At 25.2% G+C, this 23,453-nt stretch overlaps 3 protein-coding genes and 1 non-coding gene across 5 annotated transcripts; 2 read left to right on the top strand and 2 right to left on the bottom strand.

Moving 5' to 3' along the window:
- Window positions 1-448: 448 nt before the first annotated feature.
- Window positions 449-521, bottom strand: Trnaf-gaa. Its single transcript has one exon. It is a non-coding gene; the product is annotated as a tRNA-Phe (tRNA).
- Window positions 522-960: 439 nt separating this feature from the next.
- On the top strand, window positions 961-3,313 carry LOC122507106 (lipid droplet-associated hydrolase). Its single transcript, XM_043619645.1, has 4 exons — window positions 961-1,312; window positions 1,614-1,937; window positions 2,045-2,236; window positions 2,698-3,313. The coding sequence occupies exons 2-4, from the start codon at window positions 1,641-1,643 to the stop codon at window positions 3,124-3,126; spliced, it is 918 nt and encodes a 305-aa protein (XP_043475580.1). The 5' UTR covers window positions 961-1,312; window positions 1,614-1,640; the 3' UTR covers window positions 3,127-3,313.
- A 503-nt stretch (window positions 3,314-3,816) lies between these two features.
- Window positions 3,817-7,484, top strand: LOC122507147 (protein shisa-4-like). Of its 2 annotated transcripts, none has more exons than XM_043619712.1 (6): window positions 3,817-3,967; window positions 4,271-4,416; window positions 5,251-5,386; window positions 5,524-5,651; window positions 6,192-6,275; window positions 6,478-7,484. In XM_043619712.1, exons 2-6 carry the CDS (start codon window positions 4,356-4,358, stop codon window positions 6,558-6,560), a joined length of 492 nt encoding a protein of 163 aa, XP_043475647.1. In that variant the 5' UTR covers window positions 3,817-3,967; window positions 4,271-4,355; the 3' UTR covers window positions 6,561-7,484. The 2 variants fall into 2 exon arrangements, with proteins under 2 accessions (XP_043475647.1, XP_043475646.1); XM_043619711.1 differs by lacking the exon at window positions 3,817-3,967 and adding an exon at window positions 4,043-4,180.
- Window positions 7,485-8,773: 1,289 nt separating this feature from the next.
- Window positions 8,774-22,421, bottom strand: LOC122507130 (guanine nucleotide exchange factor subunit Rich). The gene is made up of 15 exons (XM_043619689.1): window positions 22,084-22,421; window positions 21,686-21,793; window positions 21,453-21,608; window positions 19,814-20,128; window positions 19,636-19,727; window positions 18,977-19,250; window positions 18,533-18,682; window positions 18,240-18,440; window positions 16,172-16,741; window positions 15,729-16,070; window positions 14,994-15,483; window positions 13,207-13,495; window positions 12,611-13,062; window positions 12,091-12,451; window positions 8,774-10,009 (listed from the first exon to the last, which is right to left on the bottom strand). The coding sequence occupies exons 1-15, from the start codon at window positions 22,216-22,218 to the stop codon at window positions 9,688-9,690; spliced, it is 4,257 nt and encodes a 1,418-aa protein (XP_043475624.1). The 5' UTR covers window positions 22,219-22,421; the 3' UTR covers window positions 8,774-9,687.
- Window positions 22,422-23,453: the final 1,032 nt, after the last annotated feature.

A 23,453-nucleotide genomic window follows, 5' to 3' on the forward strand; every position in this document is an offset into this window, starting at 1 on the left:
ATATCGATTGTTGCTCAACTTCCGGTTTTCAAATTCTATTATTTTTCTTTAATTGAATTTTGCAAATTGAAATAAGTAATAAGAGCAATAATTAATGGATTAAAATTTAGAGCCATATATAATAATGATAATAAGTGTTAATAACAATTATAATTGATAATAATTATAATAATAATAACACGAATTGCAGTTACAATAGTAACAATGGTAACAATAAAATGACAATAATAATAATAATAATAATATTATTAACATTGATAATAATAATGATCTAAGGATGATAATAATATTAATATCATAAACCGTGGAATTTATAAACAAATGCATATAAAAATAAACTAACCTCAAAAAATGTCGATGCTGTAATGCACATTTTTTTGCAATTGCTTCATTGATGAAAATATTGGGTTATTTTTGCAATAAATTTAGTAAATGAGGCAAAAAAGATTGCCGAAACCCGGGATTGAACCGGGGACATTTAGATCTTCAGTCTAACGCTCTCCCAACTGAGCTATTTCGGCTGATGTTTTCGAAATTCTTAATATCTGAACAAAACGTGGAGACGTATTTTATAATTGAATTTAGAGTAAAATTGCATCTTTTATTTCCTAGAATGTTGTTTTACTGAAATTCTTTAACTATAAACAAATTGTTTTACTTTCACTATTAGGAATAGCACACTGACAATCTTTGCAATTCTCCGAACATAACCTATACTGAACCTCAGGAACGTATGCTTTCAAAGTCAGGGCCCCGGGCAGAAAAATAAATGTTGATAAAAAATCTTGAAAGCTTTATGGAAATTTAATTCTAATGTTTAATTTTCTAAAAATTTGGAATATTATAATTATTATAATAAGTAATATAATAATTATTATAATGAAATTTTTAGTTTAAATTTTCTTCGGTGATTTCAAATTGAGATTAGATGTGTTATGATACGTCCCTGCATGTGTCATTATGAATACAGTCCAAAGGGGAACTTGTTTTGTATTTTAATGATTTTAAAGATTTAATATTTTAATTAATATAGATAATAGATTTAATTCATAGACTCAATTTTGAATCGAATTTTAAAGAATATTGAATGTTATGTAAAGTTCCATTTGGATTAAATACTAAAGTGTAACAATAGCTAGTAACTTGTGATATATCTGAAAATTTCTACTGTCAATTACTGTTTGCAGGTTTACAGTTAGCTTTTTTGCATTTAGAATCAAAAAGCAGTTTGATGACGTTAAATAAAAAGAATTTCGACTGAATTGTAAGGCCTAGAAGTTTAGCACAAAACGTTTGGGAATAAATACTGTTTGTAAGTATTATTTACTTAATTGTCTCTCGACTACTTTTGAAAATATTTTTCTGCACAAAAGTCAGGAATAATAGTCTAAAATTAATTATTGTAGTTATATTTTTGACATATTCGATTATTGCATCAGCTATACTTTGTCATAAAAATAAGTAGAACACAAAGAATTGAATGCAACAATACCTAACCTCAAAATTGAATTTTTTATTTCGACTTTGCAATTAACATTCTTTTTTGTATACAAGTTTGTGAATATTATTTTAAATTTTGAGATTATCAATATTTTAAGACTTTCAAATTCCAGGGGAAAATTCATAAACGTCAATAAAAAATGCAGAGAGCAATGATAATGTGCAATGAAGTTCCGACCGAAGTTTTGACACTGGGTCGATGGGTTGAGGAGGGCTTGGCACCGGATGGAAAAAAAGATGTAATTGTCATTATTCCGGGTAATCCTGGTATTCCAACTTTTTACGAGGAATTTTTAAAAACTCTCAAATCAAAATTACCACCGGAAACACCGGTTTGGATTTTGGGTTATGCAGGTTTCGTGCAACCTGCCAGTGATCTTTTCACAATGCCCAACAATAAACGACTTTATGATTTAAGGGGGCAATTGGATCACAAGGTAAATTATTTTTTCTTAATAAATATAAGAGAAATTATTATTAAAATTATTGAAATAATATAATAACTGGAAAATAATTTCTGAATTATTGAATATTGAATTTTCAGGCGGAATTTCTAAAAAAATATGTTCCAAAAGATGCGAGACTTCATCTTGTAGGGCATTCAATTGGCAGTTGGTTCATTTTGAATCTACTGAGAGATGAGGAAATAGTAAATCGAGTGATAAAATGCTATTTATTATTTCCAACCATAGAACACATGGCCGACAGTCCAAATGGTCGATTTCTCATCAACGTGGTAAATTTCTCACTAAATATTAATATTTCTAATTTAGTTTCTTTCGTTTTATTAAATTTAATTCATTTAAATTCAATTAAATTTAAATAATTTGAATTCAATTAAATTTACTTCATTCTAAATGTCCCTAAAGTTTTGAACGTTCAAATGAACGACGTTATTTATTATTATTTTCTTAACGTGAATTTAATTTAAAAATATTGTTTTTTCAAATTAAAAAAATATTGTTTACTGAATAAATAATTTAACTAGAATATTTTTCAATTCAGTTCATTAATTTTTTTTAAATATTAGAACTCAAAAAAATATTTTGTTCATTTAAACGTTCAAATCTTTGGGGAAATCATTTTAAATCAATTAAATTTAATTCATTTAAATTCGATTCATTTCGATTTAATTAAATTTGTTCTAAACTTTGTTTTCTGCTTTAACATAAAATTTTTCTATTAAATTTTCCCCAGGTTCTGAGAGTAGCAGCATTTATAGTTTTCCTGGCGTGGATTTTCTCCCTTTTCCCATCGTTTTTAAGGAACTTTTTGGTTACAATTTTCGGCCTATTTTACGGATATCCGAGAAAAAGTACACCGGCAATTCTACAACTATTGGAACCGCAAGTTTTGAGAAAAGTGTTTGCCCTGGCCAGGCAGGAAATGTCAGTCGTCAAAGAATTGGATAACGAAATGGTTACACAAAATAAAAAGAAACTTTGGTTCTATTATGGAGCAAAAGATGGTTGGGTGCCTGTTAGTTATTATCAAAATATGAGAGTTAAGTTTCCCGACGTTGATATTCAACTTTGTAAGCGAAATCTTTATCATTCGTTTGTATTAAAGCATTCCATTGAGATGGGACAAATTTTAGGAAATGTAATTAACGAAAATATTTCCTAATTACGAGAAGGAAAAAAATTGTGATACATCGAAATATTTAATAGTTTAAAATCTACAATTTTTTTAATAGATTTTTTTTTAAATCGCTTTTTTACTAGAACTAACGAATTTAAGCAGAAAGTTTGATGCATTTCCATTTTTTCTATTTTCGTTACTTTCGTTTCCTACTTTTCTATAATATTTAATAATTTATTTTTGAATTATTACACATTTAATTAATTAACTTTGTAATTAATTTAATAATTGTGTATGTATTTATATTTTATTTAATTTGTTTGAAAATTAATTGTTATACTCGTTGATTTGTGATATAAAAATGCTATTAATTAAATTTATAACTGTCAACTTTATAACCTTAACTATCTAATTAACTCAATAATTATTAATTTAAAAACAATTAATGAAATCTCTTAAGACAGAATTTAAACTTCCCGCCTTTGTAATTTTTATAAATTGCATATATTATTTTTTGCTCTTCAGGCAAAATTTAAATAATTTTTTAGTTAATTTATATTTTTATTTTTATTAATTTATGTTAATTATGTTAATTCCAAGAAATTCAAAAGATTGAAAGGATTTAAAGTTAATTAAATGGAAAATACAGAAAATTCGGGGGAGAAGGGAAATATTTATACAACACTGTCAATTTTTACCACGTGACCTCACTTCCGGAATCAGAAAATATTTATACAGCACTGTCGTATTTAAATCACGTGACCGCTTCCCGAGAGCAAATAAAATAAACGAAATTCTTTTTAGAAAAAATTACACGAAATTTTCTAAGAAAAAAACGAATTATATAAATTTTTTCATGAGGACAAAATATTAATTTTGCGCACAGGTTAGAAATTTTTACTCTTTATTCCAAATAATACTTTGAAATATCTAATTAATATTTTACTCTTACTTTTTTTCTCAACCACTTTCATTCTATAGTGTCTGTGTGTGTTGTGGTTATTTTTTCTCGGACTTCAGTTCAGTATTCATTTGACAAATAGTGATGTACGAGCTTGTTTGGTCTCGTTGAGAAATTAAGTCTTCGTTTAACCCCAGTGTATTTGAGACAATTAATTTTACTTTACTGCATGTGAAACAATATATACTTAAAAATATAAGTACTTATATATTCTACTTTTTTTTATAGTTGGAAGCTTATTTTAGTGACAATAAAAAACGGACCTCTGAAATTTTCTCTCTCTCTCTGAAAGAAAAAATCAACACTACGAAAAATGTCGAGATTGACTGTTATATTCTGCGTCCTGAGTTTATGGGTTTGCACAACTTATGCAGGTTAGAAATTATTATTAACTTTTTAAATTTATTTTTAAATAATATTCTTAAAAAAGAATACGGATTTTTTTAAGAGACTCAAAAAAAAATTGACAAAAATATTCTAAAAAGATTCGGGAATAATTGAGGTTCCTATCATCTCTTTGTTCTTTTGTTCAAAATAAAATTGACTACGGCGAAATGTTTCAATATTTTACGTAACTATTTTCATATATATATGTTTGTAATTTTATATAGATATTGATCTGTATAAAAGTAATCAACTTTTATTATTATTATTATTATTTTTTTTTATTGAATTAGTAATGGAAGGGTGCGCACCCTTTCAATAAATATTTTTATTCGATTCGATTCAATTATTATTCAATACTTTGAAGCTCTGAATATTAAATTTGTTAGAGTTATTTAACTTTTTAAGTTTTATTCGGTTGAATATATAAAAAATATATATTTTTGTTTTCTTGTAAATTGTAATATTTAGAATATTTTAAAACCTTTAAAACATTTCCGAAATATTCGAATTAAAAATTTTAAATATCTTGGTTGAGAATATTTTCAGGCAAATAAATTAAAGGAAATCCCAATATAAACTAGTTGTTTGATAGCATTGTGAGTCATTCATTATCATTGCTTACGTTACGAAAGCCGGAATTTGATACACACTTACTTGGCTTTGGAATAAGTCGATGAAACTTCAGATGAACTTGCAATTCCTTTCGAACTTTTCTTCTTGATTTTTTTTTTAAATACAAAAACAATTTGTGGTCCACTGTTTTCGTTTTTTCTTTTTTTGGAATTCATTTTTCTTTTCTCACTAATTCTTTTAATTTCCAGGGGGAATGTCTTGTAATGTCATTGGAGGACAATGTCCAGGTGTATTTTCCTTGAACAATGACGACACCTTTTGCTGTCCTTCCGAAAATGGCAGTGAATTTTGTTGCAATGCCAGTAAATTCATTGAACTCACGGGGTAATATTTTATTTTGAAAAAAATAAAAAGAAAAAAGATCTGAAAAACAAAATAATAAAAATTGAAATTAATTTCTCAGAAAGATTGCAAAATTTACTGTACAGTAAAATTAAATATTCTTTTTTTATTATTTCTAGAACTAAAGCTGTATTGACGATTGTTCTCGGCGTTTTATCGTTGGTCGTGGTATTCATTTGTTGTATATGCTGCGCTTGCTGTAAATGTTGTCCTTGTTACAGAAAACGAGAAAGAGGAATAATTTTTGGTAAGAGAAAAAAAAAGATTATTTTCGTACTTTTTCGAGAGAATAAGAAAAATTTCTTATTTTCTCTAGAAATCTATATTAATAATTTTTGTATTCCTGTAATCTGTTCGCAGTTAGTTTGCTTTTTTGTTTCCTAACTTTTTAAATAATTTTTCTCTTTAAATATTTTCAATTTTAAAATTAATAAATATTGAAAATCATTGAATTCTTACAACGAATTTTATCAACAAATTTGAGAATAATTGAATTTCTTCGAGGAATTTTATTATTTACGAAAATAATTCAATTCTTGCGAAAAATTATATTTAAAAATAATTTTTTTTGTTATTTTTTGCAATTTTTTTCGTAATTTTTTCATTTTTTTCCTGAAATGTAAAACAATGATTGTTTTATAATTAGAAACGTGTGTAAAGTGCCAACGAGCTGAAATTTAATACTCGAGATACGATAATAGAGAAACTTTACAATTAGATAAGCAATGTTGGTAAAATTAATTTTTATGTCTACGATTACATTGTTAACTGTATAATTTTTCAACAGCTCAGGGACCCAGCACAGTCGTACAAGTGAATCAGACTCCTGGAAATAATCAATTCACTCAGCCACTGTATCCCGCACAACCAGGTTATTAAATTTAATATAATAATTTTTTCCCCTTTCAATTTTCATATTTTTCTTTTCCATTTTTTGCCCCAAGTTCTATAATATTCAATAAATTAATAAATATTTTTGCCAACTAAATAATAGAAATTTTTCTGAAAAAAGTATAATTAATATCAGAAATTATAAAAGTGTATTAAATTATCAAAAAAAAAATCATTTTCAGCAATGCCGCAACCACCACCGAGTTATACATCGGAAGCCTATACAAAACAATCTCCATACAATCCAATGTATCCAAATGTCTAAAGAAATGCACAAAGATAAATTACTTTTCATCGCGATTTAATCGTTGATGAGTATATTTTTTTTTATTACGATAGATCTAAAGTATAATCAACCAAAGCCAGTGAATTGTTACGATTTACTGTTTCAACAGACTTTATGTTTTGATAACAAAAGAAAAAAAGAACTTAAATGTCGTTTTTGAAGGAAAAAAATAATCTCTAAAGATAAATAATTAAACATTTAAGTTGACTTCCTTGAGAATGAGATTTTTCAAATCTCTTATTCTTTTTTCTACTTTACAAGTTGAATTGGTATTTAAAAAAAATTAATACCAAGTTTGCACAAAAATGTATAATACAAATGACTATGTATTTTTAATTTTTAGTGCCTTTTTGCAGTGTTTGTTTTGTTTGTTTTTTGCTTAAAAACGACTGGCCATAAAAAACTTATTTTCTACTTTAAAAAAGTGTAAAATCAAAAACAAAACTATTATTTTTATATAAGTAGCCGGTTTCTACGCAAGCCTAAATAAGATATAAAATAAAGTTCCATGTTTAAACTATATATTTAATATATGTAGAAATATTTATCATCAAAATGTATGCCATCATTTATTACAAAAAAAAAGAAAGGAAAAAAAAACTTTCAAACAGTATTTGTATTTAGTGAAGAAAAAAAAGAAAAGGCGTATGACGATTTTCATATAAAAAAAGAAAAAAAATGAAAAAAAAATTCATCAAATTAGCTTCATATTTTTCTCATAGTTCTATAATATGTTTGCCAAACAAAAATACTTCCTAAAAAAAACTGTTTCTATTTTTGTAATTTCCATTTGTTAAATTGCACTCACTGCCTCTTTAAATCTAAATTCAACTCATGAATTATGTATTTTGCACATTTTTGACAAAAAAAAAAAAAATAAATAAAAGTTTTTCATAAAATCGACAAGAACTATTTTTATTATATAATAAAACTGATACTGACTCGAAATGATCGTTAAATTAAATGTTTTATTAAATATTTAAACAACCGAGTGATAAAATCATATATTTTATTTTTATTATACTTTGTTTTATATATACTTATTATTGTTTAGTTAAGAATAAAATCAAAATAATAGAAATACTTTAACACTAATGTATATAATATGTATAAATAAAACAATATATAAATATATACCTATATATTTAAATGAATATGAATCTTAACAAGTTATTTAATAATTTTAAAAATAATATTCAAAACTTATTTGGAATTTAAATTTTTTCGTTAATAACTGTTTTCTAAAAAAAGACAATACTGAATAATATTTATTTAGTAACTGAATAAAACAATAAATAATTTTTATCTAGTACTTGAAAAGAATACTAAATAATTTTTAATTACTATAACTAAACAAAAAACTAAATAATTTTCATTTTTTACTAACTAATGAAAAGGATAAATTTGCCATAAAGTGTAAAACACTTATGTGGGAAAATATAATAAATATATTTTGTCTCCTATTGTACAGGATTTTATAAATGCTCAAATTGTTAATTAACTTTTGGTGTTAAATTTCATTCATAACCAGGTCATTCTACATTATTCTTTTTATCTTTCACTCACACATTATTTATATATATATATTTACTTAATACAACTAACAATTCTAAAATCTTGTCACAAATTCGTGGAATATTTTTTCTTTTCAATAAGATTGACTTTTATAGGACATTATAATTTTCTAAGCCAAAGAAATATTTTTTTTTCTAGAACGATATACACAATTTTCTAATAAACGATAAAGAATTTAGAAATTCTGTGTGGAAAATATTTTTTATTGGAAATATATATAGTTAATTGGCCCTTATCTATTTAATAGAACCGTTCTACTTTTTGGCATTAAAATCACGATAGATTTACTAATATATATATTTTCTTTTTTTTTATCATTATTAAGTAAAAATTGAATTAATTAAAAAATGAAAATTTTTCCCAAAAATATTTTTAAAACATAAAGTTTGAATCTCGTATTTTTGAAAATAAAAGTCATTTGAATAAAAATAAAATGTAAATAAAAATAGTAGAAATATTTAGAAAAATATTTAATAAATATTTGAAAAGTATTCAAAAATAATAAAAAATATTAAAAAATATTTTTAAAAAATGTTTTTTTATTGAAATGAAGAATATTTTCGAAAACATGCATTATTCTTTCAAGTATATTGTAAAATATATATTATTATTTTTGGACATGAAAGTTTTAAAATTAAAAATCTAATTCTACAGTTTAATAAAAGAAAATAAATTTTTATTAACCTAATTGACGTTATTTCTAAAAAATAAAATTTTAGTATTTACTACTCCAATAGATCAAGTTTCTAAAGACTTGATTTTTCATTTTAGAAGAGAAAAGAAAATTAAATTTGATTATTTGTTTTTTTTTGAAAAAGAAAAAATTCTTATTAACGAAATAATTTTGTAAGAAAAAATAACTTAGCTATTTAGAAGTTAATTATCATTTGATTATCAATTAATGGCTAGTTTCATTTTGTTTTCAATTACTTCTAAACTACTGACCTACCAATTGTCATTGAGAACACAAAAATAAAATTCTCTATCTTAAAAAGAAGAATAAGAAGTCATGAGCACATTGCATTATTGACTTTGAATGCATCCTTTTTTTCTAACTGAGAAAAACAATTCTTGGAAGTTCGGAGTCTTAATTTTTACGTTCTATCTACAATTTACTATACACAACATCCCTAAGAATCTATATACAAATTTTTCAATTATTTTAAACTTGATTTCATCCCAAGAAATTTTTTTTTGCAAACAAATAACAGTCTTTCGATTATTCCACTAAAGAGTGGATTACTCCATCATTATTAAAACCCTGTATTTGCAAATTATAGTTTCTTTTTCAGCCTTTATGAGTTTTTTTTTTTTTTTTTTGATTTCAAAATTTCTGGTCTTTTGAAAATTATTTTTTTTTCAATTTTCAAAAACTGAGCATTAGAATCTTGTGGGCCCCTTAATAAGATATTTGAGACGTTTTCGATTTTTCGAACTATTTATCGAAAGGAAAAAAAGAGAACAAGGAGAAATTGTTCAAGTCGAAGTAAAATACTAGAGAGAGAGATAGAGAGGGAGAAAAAAAGAAATTTTATGAAACAACACATCCGGTTTGTGAATTAGTTTCTAAATCTTTTAAACTACTGTGACTACCTCGAAAACTAGTGTCTTCGACACTTGTCGGTGAGTCTAAAGAATTTTCCTCCTCGAGAGCAGTTGTTGATGTGTGACTTATTGACGAATGTCGAGAACGTGAAGAAACATTACCTCGTGGTTGACTTCCAGAAGAAGGCGCAGGACTCGGCGATGGACTCTCTGGAATCTCTTGTTCCTGTTGTTGTTTCGTCATAATTAGACGATTGAGCAACGATATTTGACCCTGAATTCCGGACATGAACGATCTGTATCTCAGGCTAAAACAAAATTTCAATCGTTTTAAATAAATTCTAAATTTCTTTAAATATCTTCTAAATTTTAAATAAATACCTATATTGTTTTTAAATAAAAATATTCTTCTATTATTTATTTTTAAATTCTGTTTTTAATTTAAAAGGAATTCTCTTTTTAAATTGCAGGCTTTGTACTCGATAATTAATTTTAAAAAATTAGCTTTAAGACTGAAAAAAATATTTTAAAAAGTTGCTAACGAAAAATTAAATTTGATGACTCAATTTTTTCATTGTTTCTAAATTAAATTACATACATTCAAAAAAAGAATAATTAATAAAATAATAAAATAATAATTAATAATAATAATTAATAAAAAGAATAATTTTTTTTTTAATAAATATTTAAATACTTATTTATTTTTCCACAGGAATTAAAATTCTTTCAAAATTCAATAATTATTTGTTGAAAATAATCAAATCTTTTGAAATTAAATTACTTCTAAAAATTCACACTAATAACTCTTTTAATATTCAATTATTATTTAAAATTTTAACCGAAATTCAATTTTAAAGCAATTCTTATCAAAAAATTTCTATGAGAATTCAATTATTAAAATACAAAAATAAATAATTTATTGAATAATTGAATATTTCTTAAAATTAAATTATTCTAACTAACTTTATCAAAAAATTTTTAAAATAATTGAATTTTGGAAAGAATTATACAATTTTTTCTTAAATATTTGAATTTCTGAAGAAACTTTTAATATTTGTAAAAATAATTAAATTTTTGCTAAGAATTTTATTAAATTTCTTTTAAATAATTGAATTCTTTTGGGAAATTTTTCATTAAAATAGTAAATATTGAAAATAATTCAATTATTATCTAAAATTTTAAATAAAATTCAATTTTAAATTAATTTTTACAAAAAAAATTTTATGAAAATTCAATTATTTAAATCAATTTTTACAAAAAAATTCTATGAAAATTCAATTATTTAAATACAAAAGTAAATAATTAATTCAATAATCGAATATTTTTTAAATTTGAATTCTTATAAATTTTTGCAAATAATTTAATTCTATCAAGAAATTTCAATAAAATTTTTTAAAATAATTGAATTTTTCGATAAATACAATTAAAATTTAATTTGAAAATAATTAAAATCCAAGGAACAATTTTATTATTTACATGAATGTAATTGAAATTTTGCGAAGAATTATATTATTTTTTTAAATCCTTGAATTTCTAGGGAAAAATTTAGTATTTGTAAAAATAATAAATTAAATTCTTAAGAAGAATTTTATTAAATTTTTTGAAAATAATTGAATAGTTTGAAAGAATTTTATTAACATAATTGCTAAATTGTTTCTAAGAATTTTATTAAAATTTTTGAAAATAATTTTTTTATTCCAACTATTAGCGAATTTAAAGTAAATTTTCAAACATAGAAAAAAGTAGCTTTTAGTGTCACTTTAAAAAAAAGTATTCAAATAATTTAGCAAATTGTAATAAAAAGTAGTAAATAGTAGATTTTATTAGATGAGTACGAAGCCTGAAATTGAAAAAAGAATTTTTTCTCTAACTTGAAAAAATAATTTCCTTTTTAAAAAAGTTTTTCTATTGAAAAAAGAATTTTTTTTTTAAGTTGAAAAAAATTCTTTTTTAAAATTGAAAATAAAGGATAATTGAGATTTTCTTATTGATCATTTGTTAATCATTTGTTAATCATATTGAACAGATTTTTGAAAGAAATTGGATGACCACGAAAGTGCGAAGAAAATCATTAAAATACAATTCAGCTTTGTAGACAATTTGTCGCCGAGCAGATTAACAACCTAATCACTTACTACTTTTGAAAAGAAGACTCGAACCGGTGTTTCTTTTATTTAAGAGACAAAATAATCTTCTATCGATTAGCTTCTAATTTCTATGCCGGTTTCCTAATAAATGTTTTCCTACTTTTATAATTTGTTTTCTTATTAGTTTTTTGTACCGTTAAGATCCAAGCGTTTTAGTAAATTTCAGTATTAAGAATTTATTTTTTTTAATTTAGTATTAATTTAGTAATTAATTTGGTATTAATTTAGGAATTGAAAATTACCATTCATTTTGTGACCATCGGGTGAGTAATTGAAGACCGTCTCGCAAATTAATTGCAGATTCGAGAGTTTGCATTGGTGCGTACGCCGCTCTGACGGTTCTCGACATTGCCGGCGCGTCTCTCAAAACGGTAGCCAAAACAGCGGCCCATCCAAGGCATCCAGCTTCAAGGAACAATTGCAGAAGATAACAAAGTTGAACCTCCGCACGACTTACCGGACCCACAGGCGAAGGAACATGAATTTCAATCGGTTCTATCGGTTCCGTTGCGACCCAGCAATTCGTTCCCACTCCCGTTCCAACAATAGATTCAATGTCGTCCTTCCAAACTGTACTCGTGTCACTTATCACACTGCTCGTATCTGTTTTCAAAAAAACAAAAAATTTTAATTAATTAGTTAATAAATCAATCAATTAATAGCTAATTAGTTACAAAATCAATTAATTTACAATTTACAATTAAATTTACAAAATCAATTTAACAAAAATTCAAAAGATTTATTTTCTATAAGAATAATAACCTTGCAGCATGTGCGGAGTGAGATTTGCCTCGGTGACCGGAAATTGCGTCTCAAGACTCGCAACTGGTGAAATTAAACTCGTGTACGGCGGTCGACTACTCGGTAAACTCGTGTATCCACTGTCGGGAAAATCGACAGCCATATTTGGATTTAAAACATCGTCTGGACTGTCGAGTGGCGACGAGGTGACACTCGATCTTCGTAATTTATTTAAAGACGGCAAATTCATTAACGGATAGGGAAAGATAAAATCTTCGTGGACGGCTTTCAAGGCAACGACAAAATCATCCAATTTAGCTGCACGATCTCTCTCGCGCGCCAACCATGTCACTAAATGAAAATCCAAACGCGCCGCAAAACGGCCGAGATCTGTTAAACGTCGGGCCGACAGTAATCGTCGCGCGTGCCTCTGAAGAATCACATCAATGAAGAATTCCTCCGCCGATCCTTCTCTGTTGTAAAAAAAGAAAAAATTAAATTCCTCCTCCGATTCTTATCAACACTTCTCTGTAGTGAAAAAGAAGAAATTAAATTCCTCCCCCGATTCTCATCAACAGTAGAAAACAAAAAGTCATCGAAAAATTCGTTTTACTAACTTGTTGTCAGTTTTTTCGGCTTTGACACTTGGCACCGACTTTTTCCGCCTCATGACAACGTTTTTCGTCTTCTCCAACATGGACGATGGCGTTTGATCTTTACTTCCGGTTTCTGTCGGCGTTTTCGGAGAAACTGTCGTACTGTAACTGCGACTTCTTGAAACCTGCATTGTCCCTAAAACAAGAGACAAATCCTCCTCCTGAGACGAAATCGGAGGCGTTGGCGGTGGTCCTCCTAATTTCGATGTCGCCCCCCAAGAAGTTCGCGGCGACTCGACATCATTCGGATCTAAAAATTCAAGTAAATTTTACAACCCAAAGTACATAATAATAAATATTCTTGTTTATTATTATTCAAAACTTTTAATAAAATTTTTCGTAAGAATTTCATTATTCTCATAAATAATAATATTTTATAGAGTAATTCAATTATTTTCAATACAATTTTAATAAAATTTCTCGCGAGAATACAATTATTTTTAAAAATATTAATTAAATTCGATTAGTTTCAAGAATTCTGATAAAATTCTTCGAAACAAATCAATTATTTTTATAAATTGTAAAATTCTTGACAATAATTCAATTATTTTCAATATAATTTTCATAAAATTTCTCGAAAGAATACAATTATTTATAAAAATATTAATTAAAATCGGTTATTTTAAAGACTTTTAATATAAATTCAATTATTTAATGAAATTCCTTAAAAAAGTTCAATTCTTTTCAAAAATTCTGATAGAATTTTTCGAAACAATTCAATTATTTTTATGAATTGGAAAATCCTCTGCAAGAATTCAATTATTTTCATAAGTAATAAAATTCTTCAAAAGAATTAAATTATTTATATAAATATTAAAATGGTTTTCGGAGGAATTCAATTATTTTCAATACAATTTTAATAAAGTTTCTGTAAAAAATACAATTATTTTTAAAAATATTATTTAAATTCAATTATTTTCAAGAGTTTTAATAGAAATTCAATTATTTTCAATAATTCTGATAAAATTCTTCGAAACAATTCAATTATTTTTATAAATTGTAAAATTCTTGTCAAGAATTCAATTATTTTTGTGAATAATAATAAAATTTTTCTGACAAATTTTATTATTTTTGTACATAATAAAATTCTTCTGAGAAATTCATTTATTTTCAATACAATTTTAATGAAATCTCTAGAAGAAAAATTAAATTATATTCAAGATAATTTTTAAAAAATGTCTCTAATTTGTTTAATTATTTTTTAAAATTGAAATAAAATTTTTCTAAACAATTCAATTGTTCTTAAAAGTTTTTGACAAAATTCTTTGTAAATTTCAATTATTTTCAAAATTTCCAATTAAAATTATTTTAAAAAATACATAATTTTTATGAAATTTAATGAAATTCTTTAAAAAAATGTAATTATTTACAAAAACTCTAATAAAATTGTTTAAAAAAGTTTTATTTTCTATGAATAATTTTAATATAATTTAATATGATAATTATTAATTACAATTTATAATAAACACGATTATTTTAAAAATTTAAAAGAAAATCTTCATAAAATTCAATTACTTTTAAAATTTTTAGTAAAAATTATTAAAAATAAATCCATTATTTTCAGGATAATTGAAATAAATTCTTCAAAACAATTCAATTATTTTAAAGAATGTTAATAAAAATCTGGCCAAGAATTAAATAATTTTTAGTACATTAATTTAAAAATTAAAAATATTTAAATGGATTACCGGAATACAACGATTATTAATATAGATTTTGTAAGAATCTGAAAAGACAAAGAAACTCACCAATCGCCCTTAGAAAGCGCACCAAGTCCTTAGACAATTCCCATCGTCCCTGCTCTAAAGCAGCGTCGAGTAATAATGTAGCGTGCTGTCGACTCACCGACGACGGCTCTAAATTTTGTAAAATAATTAAATAACTCGCTGCCGTGTCAAGTTCCTGACGTTGTAGACAGTCTTGCAGTAATTTTTTCGGTGGTCCAGCGACTGAGAATAGATAGGGCCAGAGGGCAATTTCAGTTTTTCTCGCGCATTGTACAACAGCTCGTGCCCAAACACCGGGAAATTCGCGAATAAATTCGACAACCGATGGCAATTGAGCGTCCGGTATTGGTTCCTTGCTGGTTGCCTCTTCCTCGAGAACCTCATGTAAAAGCAATTCCAACGAATGCGGAAAATACGGCAAAGCCGAACACGATCTTGCAATATCCCATGCGTGATAGCCCAAATTTCGTTGAATTAATTGTCGTAGAATTTGATGCAGGTAAACTTGACTCTATAAACAGGGTTTAAAACGAATTAAATCAAATTAAATTTTATTTGAAATTTAATTCAATAGAAAATTTAATAGTTAATAATTGAATTTTTTTTTAATTTTGAATCCAAAATTATTTTGAAATTGAAACTAATATTTGAAAATAAAACATTTTTTAAAATTTGCAAACTAATAATAAATAAAATACCGCGTTTCGCGCATATTTGCTAGTTTTTAATAAAGAATTAATTTTTGAAAAAACGTACCGTGAGTTCGAGTAAAGAGAATGGAAGTGAAAATAGGGAATGTGTGTCGGAAGTATAGAGAACGGTGTCATTTTCAGCGCCGAGTAAAATTGCCTCCTCGAACAAAATAGCCAGCGGATAAATTCTCAAATGAAACGGCAGCATTATCCTTTTGCTCATAAATGTGTGTGTTTTGTCTTGTTGATTTCTAGGAAATAATGGAAGCCAAACGCGCATTCCATGAGCTCCGCAAAACAGCCAAAGGGCTTCCGTTAAATGAGGTTTATCACGTCTTGAACGCCAAGGCACCCACACATTTTCGACACAAGACGCCAACACATTCGGAGCTCCGCAAGTAAACAGCTTTGAAAAAATACAAAAGTTCAGAGTTTAATATTTTAAACTAAAATTGAAATTAAAATTCAATTTAAAATAATTTGAATTTCGAAAGAAATATTTCTCACCACTTCTGAATTGTCGGTGCAATGTTCACGTTGTACCATTAAAAGTCTTCCGGAAACGTTTAGCAAAAGACTCTCGGGATGTGGATGACTGCCGGCAGTTTCGGCGCGAATTGTCGTCAATGTTGCACTGACAACGCAAGCAGGATGCACGCAAAGTCCACTGATATCAATTGTTTGCGTTCTTATTAATTCGAGACTCCCCGAACCTTCTTTGCCATCGAGTACCATATCGTAGATACTTATTTGAGCGTTGGCGCAAAATGTTAGAAGATGATTTTTCGTTGTATTGAGCAAGAGAACTTGTGAGGGCATTTTTATACTTCTCACATAACTATTATCCAAACGCATATCACGTGGATAAATTCTTATCTCATCCTTATCCTCCAATAGTGAATAACTACTGACAATAAGAGAACCACGATGCCACAATAATCCACCAGTTACTATAAAATCACGTTCCTGCGTTTCATTGCCAAATAATTTCCATTTTCTCGAAGGAAGTGAATAATGCGCTAATCCCGTACGTCCTGCGACTGCAATACTGAGACCTTCATTGTCAATTGCCGTAAACTGAAAACAAGAGGAAAAAGACAATTGAAAAAGGAAAAAAAACAAAAGAAAGACAATAAATAGGAAAAAAAATAAAAAAACAAGGTTGCCACAAAAATTTAATTTTGTTTTTCTCTGATTTCCAGACAAAGTTTTGATTTTTTCCCTCACCCTAAAGAATTTTCTGCAATTCACTCTAAAAATCATTTCAATTCAATTATTATTTTCTACAATTTTTAAATAAAATTCATCTTTAAAATCAATTAGATTTTAATAATTTTTAAAAAAGTTCTTCTTGAGAATTTTTAAATCCATTTGTTTACAATTAAATTTTCCATTAAATTTCGATTATTCTGACATTCTTCAATTAAATATATATTAGAAAATAAAAGTTTGAAATAATTTTCAAAAATTTTTATTACGCTTTCTGCAAAAAAACTATTTCCATAGAATTTTTTATTCAAATTATGAAAAATTTAGAATTTCATGAAGCTTTTAATTTGAAACCTTTACGAAATTAAATTATTTCTAAAAATTGCAATTATTAGTAAATTCTCAAAAATTCAATTATTATCCAAAATTTTAACTCAAATTAATTTTTAAATCAATTTTTATTAAAAAATTCTACGAGAATTCAATTTTAAAAAAAAAAGTTTCACACAATTGATTTTTTCGAAAAAATAAATAAAAATTCTATTTTTAATAATTGAATTCTTTTGGGAAATTTTAATAAAACAATAAATTTACAAATTATTGAACTTAAAGAAATTATAGAAAAAAAATTGAATGTTTGCAATGCATTTTATTAAAATTCTTGAAAATAGTTGAATTTTATTACTTTTGAAAATATGTAATTGAATTTTAAAATTTATGAAAATAATTGAATTACTGCGATGACTTTAATGCCAAATTTTAAAACATTTGGTTTCTTCGAAAAAATTTATGAAAATTCTCTTTTAAATAATTAAATTTCTATGAAATTTTTTTTTTAAATTATTGACGGTTCGTATAGAATTCTATCAAAATTTTTATTTATTAATTCAATTATTTTGGGAAATTTTATTAAAATAGAATATTGAAAATCATTGAATTAAGAAAAGTTTTGAAAATAATTGAAATTTTGCCATGAATTTTATTAAAATTTTTGAAAATAATTGAATTGCGTTAAAATTTTTAAAATTGAAACTATTTTTAACAGAATTGATATTAAAATTTTTCAAAAGAATTCTTCATTAAATGATTTATAAGTAATAATTTTATGGCAGTTCTTCAGTAGAATTAAGTTATTTAAAATAAATTATTGTCAGAAGTAGAAAAAATTTAAGGTTTTATCTAGAATTCGTGGTAATTTCATAGTTTATGAGGCAAACAAAAAAGACACAAAAATTCATAATCTTCTTATAAATTCTAAACATTTTAATTTTTTCCAGTAATTTTAATAAAAATCTGATTTCCCTGACCTGTGGCAACCCTGATAAAGTAATTTAGAAAATAAAAACAGAAAAATTTTCCAACTTACTCGAATCGGCCAATTGGAGCCGCTGTAGGCAATTGGAATAGGAACAACTAACCACTGCTTTGAACCAGAAAATGTCTGTAAGGAACTATCCAAAGGCGTTTCATTTGTGAGATGAAAACTTCCAGTTTGAGTCGATACACCGCTTCCTAAATTTAAATAAAGACGATCCTCACCTTGCAGATACAAATGACCATGATGACCCTTTAGTTAAAAAAAAACAAATTTTGTCAATAATTTATCAAAAATTAATTTAATAAATTCAACTTTGTGAAAAACAATTAAAAAAACCTCACCATGCAAGGATTAACAGTTAAGGGACTTTTTGCAAAATCCATTTGAATTAAAGTTCTCGTATTGCTAACTTCATTTCCATTTTGTTCTATCGTTGAGGGTGATGGAGATTCACGCAACATCCATAATTGATATCCTTCCGCGGACCATTCCTGAAAAATAGAAAATTGATTATTATTTTCAAAAATTTTAACAAAGTTTTTCGAGAGAATTCAATTATTTTCAATACAATTTTTTCTAGAAAGAATACAATTATTTTTAAATATGTTAATTGAATTCAATTATTTTCAATACATTTTAATGAAATTTTACGAAAGAATATAAATAATTATAATAAATTTAATAATAATAATAATAATAATAATAATAATAATAATAATAATAATAATAATAATATTTAATTATTCAGAGAGCTGAATTAGTGAACGAAGGAGAGGAAAATTTACCATAGTTTGAATGTGAAGAGGATTGTCACGAGCAAGATCGACTCTAAGACCGTAATCCCATTTTAATGAGCAAAGAAGAAGTGCTCCGAATGTACTCCAAATTGCGAGGCCACCGCCCTCCCAAGCCATTGCTATTGCACAACTATCTGGTGTCCATCTTAAACAAGTCACTTGACCCGGTTTTCCTGGATAATCTTTCGATGATAAACTAAGATTATGAGAGATCTCCAGTCCTCCCGTTGTCTCATCTACATAATAAACGACGCCTTCGGAACTATTCAGAAAACATACACAAAATTTAAAGCACAGTTCATTTGCAAAAACCAAAAAAAAAAAAGATCCACACTAAGAAAATTTCACATTTTGAAAAAATTATATTAAAAAATTTCTCTATCTTGAAATAAACGAAATATTTCTTAAAATATAAATATTGACCACTGAAAAATAAAGTAAATTGACTATAAATTACTGACTATATAATTATTATGATAAACATAAAAAAGTTAGACATTTATAACTAAATTATTTTCTATTACACTTGGCACTATATTTGAATAATAAAATTAGAATTTCGTTCGTTCGAGCATATTCAGTACTATATAAAAATTTGAATTAAGAGGGAAAATCAAAAAAGAAAATTAAGAGAAAACGATAATTACTTTCTTCTACCAAAAACGATTAAGCGATATTTATGATTAACAGCGGCACAAGTTGCGTCATCTAAATCTTTCGCCCAGATACCTTGCACTTGCTAGAAAGAAAGAAAAAAGAAAATATAAACAATAAATTCTATTCTATTCGTGAAAATATGCGTGTGGAAAAAAATTAAATAATTACATTTGGATCGAATTTAAGAGATTGGGCGGTTAAAAATGCTGCCTTTCCGTTACTTAACACTATGGCAAATCCTCCAACAAGTGGTGAATATTCAATGTCCTTTACAAACACATTATTTTCCGTAATTGGTACAGCGACAGTTGAAATTTGTTGATCGACACTAAATGGAATTCTACCCAAATCCAGAGAATAATCACGATTCACTGTTCCGTCCCATTTATGCCGAAGAATGTGACTCGTTTTTGTCGCTACCATAAGTTCATCTCGGATACAAACCAAGGAACTTATTCCTCCATCGATCCATGCCGATTTTTCCTGAAACAATTAATTTTTGTTTTAAATTAAAAACAGATTTTTTCGCTTTAAATTAAATTTTGTCTTCAACAACTAAAAGAAAATTTATTAACATCTATCTATATTAGTTGCTGTTTGCTTTTTTGTTTCCCAACTTTTTTAATAATTATCTTTTAATTTTTAAAATTTTTCAATTAATATTCTGATTTTTAAAAAATTTTATCATAATTTTTAAAAATAATTAAATGTTTTAAAAGAATTTTATTACAAATTTTGAAAATAATTGGATTCAATCAAAAACTTTTACTAAAACGTTTAAAATAATTAATTTTTCTTAAAAATTTTATATCAAAACTATTGAAAATAATTGAATTTTATTTAATATTTTTAAAAATAATAAATTGTATTCTATCGAGAAATTTTATTTTGATGAAAATAATTAAATATTTCTTTCGAAAAAATTTACTAAAAATTGGAAAAAATTTAAAATTCTGAAAAATTAGTTTTCAAATTCTATAAAAAGAAATTTAATTTTTCAAGAATTTTATTAAAGAATTGACATAATTAAATTCTTATAAACAAATTGTATCATTTTCTAATTTTTCTAGAATACATATAATTTAATATTTAACAAGGAATTTCTTAAAAATTTTGAAAATAATTAAATTTTTAAAATAAATTTTACAGACAATTTTAGAAATAATTGAATTTCTGAGATTAACTTAATTTTAGAATTACTTTAATTATTTTTTAAATAATTGAATTTGGGAATTATAATTGAAATTTCTTTATTTTTAAAGATGATATTTAAATATTTTTCAAGAAATTTATTAAACATTTTGAAAATTGAGGAATTTTTTTAGGAATTTTACAGAAAAAAAGATTTTAAATAACCAGAAGGAAACGAGAAGGAAAACATTATAATAATTGAAAATAATTGAATGTTTGCAAAGACTAAAAAATAATTGAATTGTTTCAATGGTTTTATTCAAATTTTAGAAAATAATTGATTTTTTTCGTGAAATTTCATTAAAATTGTATTGAAAATAATTGAATTGCTGCGAAGAATTTTATTCGATTTTTTAAAAATAATTGAATTCCTGAGAAGAATGTCATTATTTATGAAAATAATTGAATTCTTGCGAAGAATTATATTAGAATTTTTGCAAATATATATAAGTAAATATGAATTTAAATTTGAAAATAAAAAATTTTGTAATTTGCATAATAATAAATTGAATATCACGTTCCGCGCGTAACATTTGCTAGTAACAAATAAAGAAAAATGTGTCTAATAAATGAAAAAACGTTTAAGAATTGAAATAAAATGAATTAAATGACTTACGAAGGTTAATGTCAACGATGGAATAACTTCTTTGATGAATAATTCGGCACTGTCACGTCTTAAACTCGTAACTGGAGAATCTCGCTGCTCATAGAGACCGTGAGCATCCGGACCATTGTAGGATAGACGATAAAATAATAAATAACTGTCAGAAGTCTAAACAGGAAAAATTCAAAAATTAGAAACAATTTTCCAAAACACAAGATTAATATACTTTCTTGGATATTACTTACAGAAATCACCAACATACTGGAATCCGGCCTCCATTGAATTAAAGTATTTTCTCCGTACTTTTCTAAGGACTCGGGTGGACGTCTGATAAAAACAATTGGAACACATGGCTGTAAATAAAACAAAATTTTAATATTCAAACATCAGCAAGTAGAAAAAAAATTCTTTAAATTAAGCTTCCATTTACTTTTCATGTTGTAATATTTACTGTCAATTACGTAAACACTGTGAACTGTTTAAATACATGAAATACAATGAAAAATTCTTCGAGAATAAATTGAATAAATATATGTATATATATAATAAGTAGAACTCTCATATGATTGTGCAAACTTAGTGACGTGGACAGAATTATAACCTTAAGAACAATAAACAAAATTTTCTAAATAAAAAAACTTACCTTACAATACCAGATGGCTAATGAATTTGATGTGAGAATAGAAAATAGGATTTTATCTCTATTACAAACAACAGCACGAATTTTCTCAGGCTCTGACGAGTTTAATACTCGCGGCCAACCTATTGGAAAAAACATGACTTTTTTCTTTTATATTAAAATGTTGAACACACAATTCCATACATTGCTTTTCTAAATCAATTTCCAATTAACGAGGATTTCACTCCTCTAGACACTTTCACTATTTTTAATATTCACATTTCGTTTTTCGAAAAAAAAAAGAAAATTGCGCTTTTGACAAGTATCACAAGTATAAACACGAACTAACCTCAAAAGTAGGACGAACACCAACTGTCACTTTCATTGTGAAGTTGGCTAAATATCGAATCTTTCATTTTCGAGAATTTCAAAAAAACGCGAAGGCGGTAAATATTTAAATTGTTTAATAAAAAAAGTAATCAATTATCAAAAAATAATAAATTTAATTGAAAAATAAATTTAAAACTATGAATTTTAAATTATTAATAAATAATTTTAAAAGAAGTAATTTTAAACAGATGAAAAAACATTATTTTCATAAAACTTGCTTCTTGATTTATTATCATAAATTATCAACAAATATTTATGTATAATATGTATACGATTGTATAATTCAGCTATTGTAAGTGACGAATAGTTTTCTTCCAGACGCAAAAATTGGAAGTATAAGCTTCACATTTCACAGAAAAATATAAAAATCATCTTGATTAAAATTAGCAAAACCACTTTTCATTATTAATATTACTATTATTATTTTTATTATTATTAATATTATTATTATTATCATTATTATTATTATTATTTTTTTTTATTATTAATATTAATAATATTTTGGTCTAAGAAGAAGTCGTATATGGTAACCCTGATAATTTAAATAATAATTTTCGGATTTTAATAATTACAAATTAAACACTAAGATATATCACGTATAAATCTTAAATTTAATAAATTTACAATTAAATTATTATTTACAAACTCTTATTAATAGTAACTAATAAAACAAATTATTCATAGTTTGATAAATCATCAAACTTAATTATTATACAAATAATAAACATTATTTATTATTAATTAAAATATTTATAACACCCTGTTCATTTTATTTATAAAAAAATAATAAAATTAATGGACAAACGCTTAAAAATAGAATATAGAAAATAAGTTTCAAAAAATATAATTATATACCGTAAATTAGAACTTTTTTTTCCCTTCAATAAGTCTATTGTGTTTTTGCATATTTTGAGCAAAATCTATCGAAGAAATTAATAACAATAATAATAAAAATTATTATTCGGAAAAATTACAATATTCGGAATAATAATAATAATAACAAC

The sequence above is a fragment of the Leptopilina heterotoma genome, unplaced genomic scaffold (assembly GCF_015476425.1).
Source record: "Leptopilina heterotoma isolate Lh14 unplaced genomic scaffold, ASM1547642v1 Lhet_45, whole genome shotgun sequence".
NCBI lineage: Eukaryota > Metazoa > Arthropoda > Insecta > Hymenoptera > Figitidae > Leptopilina > Leptopilina heterotoma.

What these genes read in the sequence shown, in the direction of transcription:
- LOC122507106 (XM_043619645.1), top strand. Translation starts at nt 1,641, where the DNA reads ATGCAGAGAGCAATGATAATGTGCAATGAAGTTCCGACCGAAGTTTTG. An exon ending in GGGGGCAATTGGATCACAAG is followed by an intron (nt 1,938 to 2,044) that starts GTAAATTATTTT and finishes TTGAATTTTCAG; the next exon opens with GCGGAATTTCTAAAAAAATA. An exon ending in GTCGATTTCTCATCAACGTG is followed by an intron (nt 2,237 to 2,697) that starts GTAAATTTCTCA and finishes AATTTTCCCCAG; the next exon opens with GTTCTGAGAGTAGCAGCATT.
- LOC122507130 (XM_043619689.1), bottom strand. Translation starts at nt 22,218, where the DNA reads ATGTTTTTTCCAATAGGTTGGCCGCGAGTATTAAACTCGTCAGAGCCT. An exon ending in CTCTTCACATTCAAACTATG is followed by an intron (nt 18,683 to 18,976) that starts GTAAATTTTCCT and finishes TCTATTTTTCAG; the next exon opens with GAATGGTCCGCGGAAGGATA. An exon ending in GCGCTTTCTAAGGGCGATTG is followed by an intron (nt 13,496 to 14,993) that starts GTGAGTTTCTTT and finishes TTGAATTTTTAG; the next exon opens with ATCCGAATGATGTCGAGTCG.
- LOC122507147 (XM_043619712.1), top strand. Translation starts at nt 4,356, where the DNA reads ATGTCGAGATTGACTGTTATATTCTGCGTCCTGAGTTTATGGGTTTGC. An exon ending in AAATTCATTGAACTCACGGG is followed by an intron (nt 5,387 to 5,523) that starts GTAATATTTTAT and finishes TATTATTTCTAG; the next exon opens with AACTAAAGCTGTATTGACGA. An exon ending in ACTGTATCCCGCACAACCAG is followed by an intron (nt 6,276 to 6,477) that starts GTTATTAAATTT and finishes AATCATTTTCAG; the next exon opens with CAATGCCGCAACCACCACCG.